General features: G+C 42.5%; 3 protein-coding genes and 1 long non-coding RNA gene across 5 annotated transcripts in view; 2 read left to right on the forward strand and 2 right to left on the reverse strand.

Annotated features, from left to right (window-relative positions):
• The first annotated feature begins 4959 nt into the window (after nucleotides 1-4959).
• LOC135513977 (uncharacterized) lies at nucleotides 4960-6448 on the forward strand. The gene is made up of 3 exons (XR_010451616.1): nucleotides 4960-5113; nucleotides 5870-6008; nucleotides 6189-6448. It is a non-coding gene; the product is annotated as an uncharacterized LOC135513977 (long non-coding RNA).
• Nucleotides 6449-6710: 262 nt separating this feature from the next.
• Nucleotides 6711-9221, forward strand: LOC135513976 (300 kDa antigen AG231-like). The gene is made up of 3 exons (XM_064937040.1): nucleotides 6711-6850; nucleotides 7944-8045; nucleotides 8598-9221. The coding sequence occupies exons 2-3, from the start codon at nucleotides 8031-8033 to the stop codon at nucleotides 9123-9125; spliced, it is 543 nt and encodes a 180-aa protein (XP_064793112.1). The 5' UTR covers nucleotides 6711-6850; nucleotides 7944-8030; the 3' UTR covers nucleotides 9126-9221.
• f2r (coagulation factor II (thrombin) receptor) lies at nucleotides 9209-14869 on the reverse strand. Its single transcript, XM_064937038.1, has 2 exons — nucleotides 14645-14869; nucleotides 9209-13843 (listed from the first exon to the last, which is right to left on the reverse strand). The coding sequence occupies exons 1-2, from the start codon at nucleotides 14712-14714 to the stop codon at nucleotides 12657-12659; spliced, it is 1257 nt and encodes a 418-aa protein (XP_064793110.1). The 5' UTR covers nucleotides 14715-14869; the 3' UTR covers nucleotides 9209-12656.
• A 267-nt stretch (nucleotides 14870-15136) lies between these two features.
• The window catches only part of LOC135513973 (ras GTPase-activating-like protein IQGAP1), an 80176-nt gene continuing 79211 nt past the window's right edge, over nucleotides 15137-16101 (reverse strand). For both annotated transcript variants that reach the window (XM_064937036.1, XM_064937035.1), the window contains exon 38: nucleotides 15137-15887. In XM_064937036.1, coding sequence (XP_064793108.1) covers nucleotides 15774-15887 — 114 coding nt within the window. In that variant the 3' untranslated portion in view covers nucleotides 15137-15773. The remainder of the gene's footprint in view (nucleotides 15888-16101) is intronic.

Raw genomic sequence — 16101 nt, forward strand, 5'->3', positions numbered from 1 at the left:
TTGCAGGTGTATCAAAGTGCTTGTGTTCCTAGCTCCAACAGTGCAGTAATATCTAACAATACACCCTCGCCCTCCATTTGTCAAATCTGACCATAATTCTACCCTCCTGATTCTTGCTTACAAGCAAAAATTTAAGTAGGAAGCACCAGTGATTCGGTCAATAAAAAAGTGTTCAGATGAAGCAGATGCTAAGCTACAGGACTGCTTTGCTAGCACAGACTGGAATATGTTCCCGGATTCTTCCTATGGCATTGAAGAGTACACCACATCAGTCATTGGCTTCCTCAATAAGGTCATCCCCACAGTGACTGTACGTACATAACCCAACCAGAAGCTATGGATTACAGGCAACATCTGCACTGAGCTAAAGGCTAGAGCTGCCGCTTTCAAGGAGCAGGACTCTAACCCGGAAGCTTATAAGAAATCCCGCTATGCCCTCCAACGAAACATCAAACAGGCAGTGTCAATACTGGACTATGACTGAATCGTACTACACCGGCTCCGATGCTCGTCGGATGTGGCAGGGCTTGCAAACCATTACAGACTACATAGGGAAGCAAAGATGAGAGCTGCCCAGTGACATGAGCCTACCAGATGAGCTAAAGTACTTCTATGCTCGCTTCGAGGCAAGTAACACTGAAACATACATGAGATCACCAGCTGTTCCGGATGACTGTGTGACCACGCTCTCCACAACCGATTTGAGTAAGATCTTTAAACAGGTCAACATTCACAAGGCCGCAGGGCCAAACGGATTACCAGGACGTGTACTGTGAGCATGCACTGACCAACTGGCAAGTGTCTTCACTGGCATTTTCAACCTCTCCCTGTCTGAGTCTGTAATACCAACATGTTTTAAGCAGATACTGTGCCCAAGAACACTCAGGTAACCTGTCCTAAATGACTACCGACCTGTAGTACTCACGTCTGTAGCCATGAAGTGCTTTGAAAGGCTGGTCATGGCTCACATCAACACCATTATCCCAGAAACCCTAGACCCACTCCAATTTGCGTACCGCCCTAACAGATCCATAGATGATGTAATCTCTATTGCACTCCACCTGGACAAAAGGAACACCTATTTGAGAATGCTATTCATTGACTACAGGTCAGCGTTCAACACCATAGCACCCTCAAAGCTCATTAAAAAGCTAAGGACCCTGGGACTAAACACCTCCCTCTGCAACTGGATGCTGGACTCCCTGACGGGCGGACCCCAGGTGGTATTGGTAGGCACATACAACACATCTGCCACGCTGATCCTCAACACAGAGGCCCCTCAGGGGTGCGTGCTCAGTCCCCTCCTGTACTCCCTGTTCACTCATGACTGCACGGCCAGGCACGACTCCAACACCATCATTAAGTTTGCTGATGACACAACAGTGGTAGGCCTGATCACCAACAACGAGACAGCCTATAGGAAGGAGGTCAGAGACCTGGCCGTGTGGTGCCAGGACAACAACCTCTCCCTCAACGTGATCAAGACCAAGTAGATGATTTTGGACTACAGGAAAAGGAGGACTGAGCACACCCCCATTCTCATCGACGGGGCTGTAGTGGAGCAGGTTTAGAGCTTCAAGTTCCTTTATGTTCACATCACCAACAAACTAATGTGGTCCAAGCACACCAAGACAGTCGTGAAGAGAGCACAACCTATTCCCCCTCAGGAGACTGAGGGGGAATAGCTGCCCCAACAAGAGTGCCATCAGGAGAGCATCCTAACGGGTTACATCACTGCCTGGTATTGCAACTGCTTGGCCTCCGACCACAAGGCACTACAGAGGGTAGTGCGTACAGCCAAGAACATCACTGGGGCCAAGCGTCCTGCCATCCAGGACCTCTATATCAGGCGGTGTCAGAGGAAGGCACTAAACATTGTCAAAGACTATTCTCTCTGCTATCGCACGGCAAGCGGTACCTGAGCGCCTAGTCTAGGTCCAAGAGGCTTCTAAACAGCTTCTATCCCCAAGCCAAAAGACTCCTGAACACCTAATCAAATGGCTACCCAGACTATTTGCATTGCCCCCCTCTTTTACGCCACTGCTCTCTGTTATTATCTATGCATAGTCACACTTTAATAACTCTACCTACATGTACAGTGCCTTGCGAAAGTATTCGGCCCCCTTGAACTTTGCGACCTTTTGCCACATTTCAGGTTTCAAACATAAAGATATAAAACTGTATTTTTTTGTGAAGAATCAACAACAAGTGGGACACAATCATGAAGTGGAACGACATTTATTGGATATTTCAAACTTTTTTAACAAATCAAAAACTGAAAAATTGGGCGTGCAAAATTATTCAGCCCCTTTACTTTCAGTGCAGCAAACTCTCTCCAGAAGTTTAGTGAGGATCCCTGAATGATCCAATGTTGACCTAAATGACTAATGGTGATAAATACAATCCACCTGTGTGTAATCAAGTCTCCGTATAAATTCACCTGCACTGTGATAGTCTCAGAGGTCCGTTAAAAGCGCAGAGAGCACCATGAAGAACAAGGAACACACCAGGCAGGTCCGAGATACTGTTGTGAAGAAGTTTAAAGCCGGATTTGGATACAAAAAGATTTCCCAAGCTTTAAACATTCCAAGGAGCACTGTGCAAGCGATAATATTGAAATAGAAGGAGTATCAGACCACTGCAAATCTACCAAGACCTGGCCGTCCCTCTCTAAGGAATACCTAGGATAGGATAAAGCAATCCTTCTCACCCCCCCCCCCTAAATGATTTAGATGCACTATTGTAAAGTGGCTGTTCCACTGATGTCAGAAGGTGAATTCACCAATTTGTAAGTCGCTCTGGATAAGAGCGTCTGCTAAATGACTTAAATGTAAATGTAAACTTTCAGCTCATACAAGGAGAAGACTGATCAGAGATGCAGCCAAGAGGCCCATGATCACTCTGGATGAACTGCAGAGATCTACAGCTGAGGTGGGAGACTCTGTCCATAGGACAACAATCAGTCGTATATTGCACAAATCTGGCCTTTATGGAAGAGTGGCAAGAAGACAGCCATTTCTTAAAGATATCCATAAAAAGTGTCGTTTAAAGTTTGCCACAAGCCACCTGGGAGACACACCAAACATGTGGAAGAAGGTGCTCTGGTCAGAAATTGAACTTTTTGGCAACAATGCAAAACGTTATGTTTGGCGTAAAAGCAACACAGCTCATCACACCATCCCCACTGTCAAACATGTTGGTGACAGCATCATGGTTTGGGCCTGCTTTTCTTCAGCAGGGACAGGGAAGATGGTTAAAATTGATGGGAAGATGGATGGAGCCAAATACAGGACCATTCTGGAAGAAAACCTGATGGAGTCTGCAAAAGACCTGAGACTGGGACGGAGATTTGTCTTCCAACAAGACAATGATCCAAAACATAAAGCAAAATCTACGATGGAATGGTTCAAAAATAAACATATCCAGATGTTAGAATGGCCAAGTCAAAGTCCAGACCTGAATCCAATCGAGAATCTGTGGAAAGAACTGAAAACTGCTGTTCACAAATGCTCTCCATCCAACCTCACTGAGCTCGAGCTGTTTTGCAAGGAGGAATGGGAAAAAATTTCAGTCTCTCGATGTGCAAAACTGATAGAGACATACCCCAAGCGACTTACAGCTGTAATCGCAGCAAAAGGTGGCGCTACAAAGTATTAACTTAAAGGGGCTGAATAATTTTGCACGCCCAATTTTTCAGTTTTTGATTTGTTAAAAAAGTTTGAAATATCCAATAAATGTCGTTCCACTTCATGATTGTGTCCCACTTGTTGTTGATTCTTCACAAAAAAAATACAGTTTTATATCTTTATGTTTGAAACCTGAAATGTGGCAAAAGGTCGCAAAGTTCAAGGGGGCCGAAAACTTTCGCAAGGCACTGTACATATTACCTCAATTACCTGGACTAACCGGTGCCCCCACACATGGACTCTGTACCGATAACCCCTGTGCATAGTCTCGCTATTGTTTTTTTACTGACGCTCTTTAACTACTTGTTACTTTTATTTCTTATTCTGATTTTTTTAAACTGCATTGTTGGTTAGGGGCTTGTAAGTAAGCATTTCACTTTACGGTCTAGCTGTTATATTTGACGCATGTGACGAATACAGTAAAAGTAAAAGATTGGAATTAAGAAATATTAGGACGAGCAATGTCCGGAGTATAAATATATACACTATATATACAAAAGTATGTTGATGCCCCTTCAAATGAGTGGATTTGGCTATTTCAGGCACATCATCTGGGGCATCTTTCATTACAATCTATTTCAATCGCTATCTGTTTCAGCTTCCATGTAGCCCTCACCCTGAATTAATTTATTGGTTCCTAAGGGTCAGCACATTGTTACATCTTTATGCCAAATGAGACAAAAGGGCACAACAAAACAGTCCAAAGAAAAGCTATTTTGTTTTGGGACCAAGGCAGTTGGTTGCCAGGTGACCCATGAGAAAATGTAGGCCTCATGTGCAAATAAATCCATGTGCACATACACCAAACCAAGGGCTTCCTCCCTCTTCATACTGTAACATTGTTTTACAGTAGTTCTATACCAATCCAAACACTCTCCACCCTATTGATCATTTGATTAATTATTTAACTTGTTGTAAAAAGCTACCTCACCAGACTATGGTCGTCATCATTTAGCTGGTTTCCAGGCTGTCTGTTTGAATTAATTCAAGGGCAGTATTCCCATACAGAAGTTTCTATTTAGTGTTCTGGTCCCTAGCTAATAGATGGTGTCCACCCAGTCAGGGAGGGGACAACCATTCAGAGTTATATTAGAAAAGTCTGGATATGAATGCTGATTTAGGCCTTCACTTATCCATTCAATAATTGAAGCCTGTTGAAAACCTCCCCTCCTCTTCCTCCTCCACATAGCCCCTTATGCAACAGTGTTTTGTCTAAGCCTCTGTGAAGCACATGCTCCAGAAGTAGAGGTGTTCTGCTCTGGCTGTACTGTACTATCGTCTCACGTGTCTCTGCTCCATCTCTCTCATCTTTCACTATGTCTGTCCAGCTAGTCGTATCTCTCCTAGCTCTAGCTTCTCTGAATGCTGCATCTGCACCGCTCTGTAAAGAACTGGTCAAACCCCTGATACTGGAGGACCATACTGAGGTAAGTTGTGATCATAGTACTAAACATGATCTTTAGACTTAATGACGACGTCGCAGATGACACTCTACTCCCTATCCAGAAAACCTACTTTGGCCAGAGCCAAAGACTCTGGGGAAGGTGTCATTTTGAGACACAGCCATTTATTTTACAAATAAGAGCTATTTGTGGCAAATGAACGTGTGATTATTGATTTTGGGACAGTGACAGATGCTGAGCAGTATACATACAGATTTAGGATCTTAATTTTGCCAGTATTGTCATAGCAAGAAAATCCTGCAGCAAAAGGATTCGAACATTTAGTCCATAATGTTGCTTGATCAGTGGTTAGGCTATTAGCTGGCCAAAAGTAGCCTACATGAAAAGTGCAATACTGTTAATATAACTGTGTTAGTGCGAGTTTTCAGTTCATTTATGTAAATCGCAAAGCTCATTTGCAGTGATCAAATTAAGATCATACATCTGTACTACTCTACACTTAGAAAAAAAAAGTGCTATCTAGAACCTTAAAGAGTTCTTCGGCTGTCCCCATAGGAGAACCCTTTGAAGAACCCTTTTTGGTTACATGTTGAACCCTTTCCATAGAGGGTTCTACATGTAACCAAAAGGGTTCTCCTATGGGGACACCAGAAGAACTCTTTATTCTAAGAGTTTTCCTTTTGTTGTTTTTTTGAACTTCAAATGGTCCAAGTTAGGTTAAGGATACTGCAATGAAGATGGTTTGAAACCCATGGGTTTTTCCTTGTCTGTGACTGGTAGATCTATGGCAAATGGGTGTGATGGGGTCTGCGGATCATTCAGTCTTCCAAAAAGCTTTGGGGACTCTGAAAAGCTCCTGGATTGACCTGTCGGCTACATCTGACCATCAAGTAGTCACACTACGTTGGGGAGACCGCATGTAAGTCTGGTTAGGTTGTGGATATGAATGTGAACTGTAACGAATGTCATTGGGCATTAAAAAATATTAGGAAAGTATCTGCAATGGTAGACATTTAATTTCACCTTTCTCGGAAAGCAAAGAGAATGTCTCAGGTTGGCACCTACTTTATGCTAACAAGTTTTCCTAAATATCTATCAGTGATGGCAAATGCGTTGTCGGTGCAACAAATGCTACCATCTCCGACACCACCTCCACAGTTAACAGTAAGTGACCCGTGCTCTACTAGCCTGCTCGCCAGACCTGTCTGTGCTTTAGCCAACACCCTCTTCTGGCGTTATGCCAAATAGGACATCAACAAAGGAGCGAGTTGGCTGAAGCAGAAACAAATTTGGCAACCAGGCTTGTGCTCTACATCTTAATGATGAAATCATTTAGCTGCTCAATAATAGGAACTTTATCCACATGCCTATTTATTATGTACATTGTACTGTACCCTGTGCCTTATCATTATACCATGCTATGTCTTCACTTTATGTCACGGTGATAAGCCTGTAAAGATTCAAAGAATAAAATAATGTTACACTTTAGTTAGATATTTTTCAGGTACTTGGAAATGGCATGGTAAAAATGTTGCAACATTATAATTACCTAATAATTATATAGTAGTTTATTTGGTAATCACTAAAACAAGCACCAAAACAAAACCTGACATTTGGTATAAGATTTTATTGCATTCTTGGAAGTATTAGCTGAAACAGGCCTAAAAAGGTGTTACCAAATGTCCTAATCTTAATGTATCATTTTGTGGATCCACAGTTCTCGTAATGGAGACATCACTGGCAGATACCTACTCCTGTTTAGTAAGTCCACTCAAACAATCAATTTGAGTCCACTCCCAAACTAGTCTGGACCCATCTGGATGTGCTTTAACCGACTCCTAACTGCTGTGTTGGTTCAGTGTCATGACCAAAATGTATGACTTTGTTTAAGCACATACAGATCTGGGACGAAGCTAGCCCCAAGCGGGCCCCACTCATTGATGTTGATAAATAGTAGCAGTGTACAGTTGTGGCCAAAAGTTTTGATAATGAAACAAAGATTCATTTTCACAAAGTCTGCTGCCTCAGTTTGTATGAAGGAAATTTGCATATACTCCAGAATGTCATGAAGAGTGATCAGATGAATTGCAAAGTCCCTCTTTGCCATGCAAATTAACTGAATACCAAAAAACATTTCCACTGCATTTCAGCCCTGCCACAAAAGGATCAGCTGACATCATGTCAGTGATTCTCTCATTATAACATTGATATTTTGGGTCCATGGCCAAGAAACTCCTCAGACCTTAATCCCTTTGAGAACTTGTGGTCAATCCTCAAGAGGCGGGTAGACAAACAAAAACCTACAAATTCTGACAAACTCCATGCATTGATTATGCAAGAATGGGCTGCCATCGGTCAGGATGTGGCCCAGAAGTTAATTGACAGCATGCCAGGGCGGATTGCAGAGGTCTTGAAAAAGAAGGGTCAACACTGCAAATATTGACTCTTTGCATCAACTTCATGTAATTGTCAATAAAAGCCTTTGACACTTATGAAATGCTTGTAATTATACTTCAATATTCCTTAGTAACATCTGACAAAAATATCTAAAGACACTGAAGCAGCAGACATTGTGAAAATTAATATTTGTGTCATTCTCAAAACTTTTGGCCACGACTATAGGCAGGCTGTACTCCAGATAAGGCATTGTGAAAGTTGACCCTACATCGATAAGGTGTTGAAACAGTATATTTCTGTCAAAGGGGTCACTATTTGAGTAACCAGTGAGTTCAATGCATTGTTTTGAAAGACAATGGAAGATGAGCCTTTTGTTGTCTGTTACTAGCCCCAAAATAGTTCACAAGCAAGTTACTGTTTGGACAGCTTACCAGCCTCCCTCCCCCCTCTCTTTCAGCAAGGTCAGGGAAAACGGATCCCACATACCTGGACACCTATAAGAACCAGGCAGAGTGCCTGAACTTCCCAGAGACACACCACACCTATGATGGAGAAACAGGTCAGTGATTCTCTTCGCTCCTCATCTTTTTATCTCTAATAGATGCTGAAAAAAATCAATAAAAGGTTAAGCTTGTCCAAATTGTCACTGTGTTTGAGGGGAGTTGAATCATATGAGCAGTCACAAGTACCTCTCTAACTGTATCTTGAGCAGACAGAGGAAAAAACGATGTCCATTCCATGGTCAGGGTCTAGTTCCATAGCAATATACAGGCTCAACTTATTTTCGTTGAAATTACTGCAAAGACCAATGGCCATTATCATTGGCCCACCACAGGCGAACTACGGTGTCATAACCATGCAAAACCACAAGGGGGAGACATTACGAGCATAATAAAAATGCTGTCCTTTTTGTTATCTACATATAAAGCATCCTCGTTTTCCTGTGGTAAAGACGCATAGCTGAGAGAAAGTATGGCCTGAATTCTAGAGGATATGCAATTTAGTCAGGAAATGGCAATGAAACAAACTTCCTCTGTGACACTGAGGGGTAGTAGTCATGCAACACAAACCTCTCTGTTTGTATCTAATCTTTACATCCTCCTTATTTCAGAGCTGTGCCCCGATGACAACCAGAAGGAGAAGGTGGTGGAGGCGACGACTATGGAGGACTACAGAGGAAGAGAAGACTACTGAGAAGAACCCGACTACAGAGGAAGAGAAGACTACAGAGAAGAATCCGACTACAGAGGAAGAGAAGACTATGGAGAAGAATCTGACTACAGAGGAAGAGAAGACTACGGAGAAGAATCTGACTACAGGGAAGAATACGACTACAGAGGAAGAGAAGACTATGGAGAAGAATCTGACTACAGAGGAAGAGGAGACTATGGAGAAGAATCTGACTACAGAGGAAGAGAAGACTACTGAGAAGAACCCGACGACAGGGAAGAATCCGACTACAGAGGAAGAGAAGACTACGGAGAAGAATCTGACTACAGAGGAAGAGAAGACTAATGAGAAGAACCCGACGACAGGGAAGAGAAGACTATGGATTGACCAAAACAACCAGATCCTCACTATTGTGCCCAAACATCTCTTTAGTGGAACTTTGATCCCAGAACTATCTAACCAAATATGACATGTACTTTCATACGTCTTTAAATCATGTCTTACATACACAAGGAGAGTGATATGACCATGTAATGATAAAAAATGCTAACGTTTTTACTGTGAATGTTTTCATGTCTTTACTGTTTCTTTGATAGTTACAGTTATAGCAGTTCAATATAACTGTCCAAACAGACATTCAAACTCATTTTGTAACTAATTCCATTGAAGTAATAAGATCTGAATAAAATGTAACATTGGTTATACAATGTAAAACTTCCTGTAGGTTAGTAAGGAGTTAAGAAATCAGACAACCGCCAACTACTTTCATACTTAACTTGAAATGTGTAGACAGCCAATGTAAACTATTCATGTTAATACTGTGGTTTTGAGACACTGCATGACAATATGGACTATTTCTTAAACGTTTATATAGAGCACATAGTAATATACAGGTAACTGCCAAAACAAAGGAAACAGCAACATTAAGTGTCTTAACAGGGCAGGCCACCACGAGCCAGAACAGCTTCAATACACCTTGGCATAGATTCTACAACTGCTTGGATCTCGATTGGAAGAATGCGACACCATTCTTCCATGAGAAAATTCCATAATTTGGGGTTTGTTGATGGTGGTGGAAAACACTCTCAGGCACCACTCCAGAATCTCCCTTAAGTGTTCAATTGGGTTGAGATCTGGTGACTGAGACCGCAAAGGCATATGGTTTACATCATTTTCATGCTCATCAAACCATTCAGTGACCACTAGTGCTCTGGATGGGGGCATAGCCATGGTAGCCAAAATAATGGTATGCCCAATATTTATTTATATATATATGACGCTAAGCATGAAGGGATATTAATTGCTTACTTAACTCAGGAACCACACCTGTGTGGAAGCACCTGCTTCAATATACTTTATATCCCTCATTTACTCATGTGTTACCTGTACATTATCATGAACTAAATACATAAGTATTCTGACCCTTTACTCAGTACTTTGTTGAAGCACCTTTGGCAGCGATTACAGCCTCAAGTCTTCTTGGGTATGACGCTACAAGCTTGGCACACCTGTATTTGGGGAATTTCTCCCATCCTTCTCTGCAGATCCTCTCAAGCTATGTCAGGTTGGATGGGGAGATATTTTCAGGTCTGGCGAGCTATTTTCAGGTCTCTCCAGAGACGTTCGATCTGGTTCAAGTCCGGGCTCTGGCTGGGTCACTCAAGAACATTCAGAGACATGTCCCGAAGCCAATCCTGCGTTGTCTTGGCTGTGTGTTCAGGGTCGTTGTCCTGTTGTAAGATGAACCTTCTCCCCAGTCTGAGGTCCTGAGCTCTCTGGAGCAGGTTTTATTCAAGGATCTCTCTGTACTTTGCTCTGTTCATCTTTCCCTCGATCCTCACAAGTCTCCCAGTCCCTGCCGCTGAAAAACATCCCCACAGCATGATGCTCCCACCCCATGCTTCACTGTAGGGATGATGCCAGGTTTCCTCCAGACATGACGCTTGGCATTCAATCTTGGTTTCATCAGACCAGAGAATCTTGTTCCTCATGGTCCTTGAGGTGCCTTTTGTCAAACTCCAAGTGGGCTGTCATGTGCCTTTTACTGAGGAGTGCTTCCATCTGGCCACTCTGCCATAAAGGCCTGATTGGTGGAGTGCTGTACCGGGGTTCTTCTCCCCCGATTGCTCAGTTTGGCCAGGCGACCAGCTCTAGGAAGAGTTCTGGTGGTTCCAAACTTCTTCCATTTAAGAACGATGGAGGCCACTGTGTTCTTGGGTAACTTCATTACCTCAGAAATGTTTTGGTACTCTTCCACAGATCGGTGCCTCGTGACAATCCAGTCTCTGCACTCTACGGACAATTTCCTCAACATCACTGTCAACTGTGTGACCTTATATAGACAGGTGTATGCCTTTCCAAATCATGTCCAATCAATTAAATTGACCACAGTTGGACTCCAATCAAGTTGTAGAAACTTCAAGGATACTCAATGGAAACAGGATGCAACAGCTCAATTTCAAGTCAAATAGCAAACGGTCTGAATATGTAAATAAGGTATGTTTTTAATTTTTCAATAAATTTACAAAAACAAACTAGAAAAACCTGTTTTTGCTTTGTCATTGTGGGGTATTGGTGTAGATTGATGAGGAAAAACAATTTTAGAATATTTCTGTAACATAACAAAATATGGAAAAGGTCAAGGGGTCTGATTACTTTCCCAACACACTGTATATGTATAGAGTGCACACTAAACAGTATTATTTACTAAGGTCACAAAATTACATGAACATTCAATAAATTCTATGGTTTTCCCAAAATCCTAGTTGGAGGATTCCCGGATCCCTCCAACCAGGATTTCTGGAAAACCTGGGAATTTATTGAATGTTTCCAGAATTTTGCCTTAAGCATTACTCAATATACAGTATCTGCAGTAACAAAGCATTTATAGACGAGTAAATATCAGTAGACTGGCATTAAAATATGGCTCTTGACTTAACGCAAACTATGAAAAAACAATTAAGACAATCAAAAAGAGAAGTGCAATAAATTCAAGCTCCCTCACTTGACAAGGTGGACAGGGTAAACAGTGGCTGCATCTCAATACTCTTATGTGGAGTCCTCTCCTTGTCTCCTTACTTTCATCTGCATTGTTCTAAAGGTACTGGACAGGTGAGTGAAAATGCTTGGCAGGCATCCATATGTTGCCTTCATCTATATAACATTTTAAATCAGTGCAGATGAAGGGAAATAGATGAGGGAGGAGACAAAGACATCCTAGACCAGGGGTTCTTCAACCTTTTCAGCTCGAGACCCAAATTAGAAATTGACCGTCCTCTAGTGACCCAAATCATCCTCCAAAGACCCACATGAAGAAGAAATAGTGTGTGATTACTAGGGGCTGTCAGAGTTAATCGGTTACGCTGGGCCAGAGCAAGAACACGTGGGAATTAGCGGCATGTAAAAAAATGTGTCATTGGCTTTGATACTCTGATTGGTTAGAGACGAACTGATGACTTTATTTTGCACAACACCCCTCATTTTGACGTCACCACAAACTACTTCAACGATGGCAGTCTGACTGAAGTATGTAGTTGAACATAGAGCAGCGGAATAATTCAGTTTGAGTCGTCAGGCAACCAAAATACATAATCTATACTGCTAAAAACAACAATGCAATGTCAAAACAAGTTGACATTGAGGTTAAAGATAGTGTGCTTTATCAATTTAATGGATTTTGCTTAACGTTACTTTGGACAAAATCAAGTTGTCAATATTCCTGTAATGCTTTTTGTATTAAAAGCAATGGTAAATTACAGCTCAATTTTAGATCATTCAGATTTAGTGATTTATCACAATTAATCACACCAAATTCTGCTTTGACCTCTATGAAACGTTTTAGTTTGACAGCCCAAGTGATTATAGATGCAGATCATAACTAGCGACCTACCTCTCACATGCCCAGGGCCCACTTTGGGTTACGACACATAGTTTAAGAAGCCCTGCTCTAGACTATCGAGATGCAGCCCTAGAGTCTGTTCGAATTCGCAGTCCTAAGACGTCAGGCCATGAGCTTCCTGTAATGACTGCCCACAGTGCTCTGAATGCTCTCCAGTCTGCTGGTCCTGGTACTGCCTGTCTGAGAGCTTAGCTCTGCTCCTGGCCCAGCCTGTCTGCAGCCCAGCAGAGCTGCCACCTGTCTCTGGCACTGGGACGAACCAAAGTAGTAGATGAGCGGGTCCAGGCAGCAGCTAATGCTGCCCACACACATGGAGAGCAGGTAGGCCTGGTAGGAGCTGTCACTGCGTCCGTGGGCCAGCTTGAGGTAGTGCACCAGGAGGATGACATTGGTGGGGGTGAAGCAGGCCACAAACACCACCAGCACTGTCACCGCCATCACCACCGCACGAGACTTTCTGGAGCGGTTCTCCACGTTGGCCGCGGCCAGGGCCTGCACAATACGGACGTAGCACACAGCTGTGAACACCAGAGGGATGAAGAAGAAGATGGAGGAGTAAATGGGGAAGAAGTAGAGGTAGTAGGCACGGAGCTTGTCTACATCCTGCACATCGTGGCAGGTAGTGATGCCCACATCCGGGAGGTGGATGGTCTGTCTGGAGAGCAGGAGGGGGGTCACTCCTCCCAAGGCTAACAGCCACATGGCGCCACAGACCACGGCGGCCGTCTGTGGACTACGCCACGTCAGGGAGTCCATGGGGTAGACCACCGCCAGGAAGCGGTCGATGCTGATGCACATCATGAGCAGGACAGAGCAATACATGTTGCAGTAGAAGGCTGCTGTCACCAGGCGACACATGAAGGGGCCATAAACCCAGTTGTTGCCGTGGAAATGGTATGAGATCCTGAAGGGGAGCAGCAGGGCGAAGAGGAGGTCGGCACTGGCCAGGTTCAGCATGTAGATCACCGCCGGCTTCCTAGGACGGATACGACGCACAAACATCACCACGGCAATCAGGTTGAGGGGGACGCTGATAATGAAGACCAGGGTGTAGACTGTGGGGACGAAGGCCGTTGCTAGGCGACCCTGGAGGAAGCTGCGGGCCTCCTCAGAGATGACAATCTTGGTGGAGTGACGAGGGCCGTGATGGCCATGCTCCTGCTTCTTCACTGGCTCCTGGCCCATCCCTGAGCCACTACCCTCCTGTACATCCAGCCCTATGTAGTCGATGGGCTCATCAGTCACCGACAGGAAGATCCCTGCAAACGTCCTCAGGTTGAGTCTGGAGTCTGAGAGAGACAGACAACAGGAGCTGAGTAACAAATAACAGTATGTGCTCTTCATTATAAAGTGCCTAATGAACGGTGATATATAGCATAACCGCAAGGTGTGTCCACACCTCACTGTAAACATGTAAAGTGGCGGTCCTATATCGAACATGCCACAGCAAAGACAATCGAGTGTAAGTATAGTCTACTCTGCATGCTGTCCTACCAGGGTCGAGGATAATTAACATGCTGAACAGAAAAGGTTTGTCATAATTCATTTTCACATCTTTCCATGCGCCCTTTCTGCATGAAAAAAACGGCATTGGAAAACCTCTGGATTTAGCCTACAAGTGGCAGTTTGAGTCAGGGGGTAAATATTTACATTTACATTACATTTAAGTCATTTAGCAGACGCTCTTTTCCAGAGCGACTTTGAATATACTAACACATTTTTCTAAATTGTGCACAAAGTTTGAAAGAGCTTTTCATGTTGAGCTATACGTACATGTTCCATCGCAATTGTATTCAAATCCCGTTAAGTTTCCATCTTACTTTTCATAAACATTTTTATGGCAGTTAAAAATAAATGTTCGCCATTGAAACTGCTGTTTTTGTTCATCTTTAAAAAAACATTTTTACCCTCGACAATGAACAATGCAAGTGGGCACATTTCAAAACCCAAAGTGCTTCGTAAAACTGCTAAAGAGCAGAAGGGTCAATATCTCCTCATAATGTAAAAAAAAATAATAAAAAAAATAAATAAAAATGTTTAACTGATCTATGAAAATAAAGACAGAAAAAACATCAAGGCATTTGACTTACCATTGTGTGGCACATATGCTGAAGTTTGGAGAGCAAAAAGGGCCAACGTCGCAACAATCCAATAAACCATGACTGTAAATTCACTCTTATCCTAAATTGATTTCGCAGGCAAACGTTTCATTAAACTTAAGACAAAGAAAATATCTAAAAAAGTGTGAGGGAAACTGTCGTAAGCCTTCGAACAGTCAGCGCGTAGCACCAAAAGACACATTGGTTTTGAAAAGTGACTCCATCAACAAAAGAGGTCGTAAAAAGCCTCGCCTACTCTCGAGTGATTAATTAATACAGACAGGAATTAAAACGTGTCTATTCAGTCACGTATACAACCATCTTGGACCAGGGCATATTTTTTCATCTTGGGGTGACACTTATAAAAACGAATAATGCTCCATTCTTTCTTTGATCAATTAAGCAATATCCCTTTAAATATCAACATTTCATATAGGTCAGAGTGTATTCGTGTTTAAAACAAAGACCAAGCAAATAATATATATATATTTTTATTTTTATTAAACTCATTAAAACATTAGAAATTATTTAAATGTATACTGGACGGTACATTATGTGTAAAAAGCAGCGAAACTCTAGAAATACATGTTAATTAATAGACTTTAAAAGATGCACAGCTTCCCAATGTACTGTATGTGGATTAAAAATACACTGATTATTAACCACTTCCAGACAATCCATGCTGGCTACTGTATATAGCTGGACAGGAATTGTACTACTGTCTAAACTCCCATTCTGACTATTAGGCAGTAGTGCATTGTACACATCTTGTTGCAAACAGTTTATATTTCAGTGACAATAACAGTGTTGTCTTTATAGAACTTCTACATATAAAAAGTAGATTTCATTACAATATACCTTAAAAAAATATATTCCATGTACAATCTCCCAGTGGAAAACTGAACATAAACAAAATAATGAAACAACAGATATAACATGACAATACAAGATCAATCAAAACGGCATCAAATAAAACCAGTCAGACATACATAACACGTTACGGACCATTCAAACTTCCTATCCCAATGGCTCCTTTAACAAACAATACTTTGTCAGAAGGTATACAATCCTTTCACACCCATGTCCTCCTCCATATCTTTACCCTTCCTCTATATTTGGTTTATTTTCCATAGAACTTCTTGTTGAGGAGGAAGATGAGCAGGTTGACATTGACTTTGGCCTTGTCAAACATCTTCATCACTGCCACTCCGTCGTACTGAAGTTGGAGCAGGTCCTAGACAGGGACAGAAACAGAGAAAGTCAGACAGGGACTGAGATAGACAGACAGGGACTGAGATAGAGTCAGACAGGGACTGAGATAGACAGACAGGGACTGAGATAGAGAGACAGGGACTGAGATAGACAGTCAGACAGGGACTGAGATAGACAGACAGGGACAGACAGGGACTGAGATAGAGAGACAGGGACTGAGATAGAGAGACAGACAA

Source organism: Oncorhynchus masou, chromosome 25 (assembly GCF_036934945.1).
Source record: "Oncorhynchus masou masou isolate Uvic2021 chromosome 25, UVic_Omas_1.1, whole genome shotgun sequence".
NCBI lineage: Eukaryota > Metazoa > Chordata > Actinopteri > Salmoniformes > Salmonidae > Oncorhynchus > Oncorhynchus masou.

Coding starts and splice junctions, on each gene's coding strand:
- f2r (XM_064937038.1), bottom strand. CDS start 14,714: ATGGTTTATTGGATTGTTGCGACGTTGGCCCTTTTTGCTCTCCAAACT. Junction 13,844..14,644: donor AGCATATGTGCCACACAATG/GTAAGTCAAATG, acceptor TGTCTCTCTCAG/ACTCCAGACTCAACCTGAGG.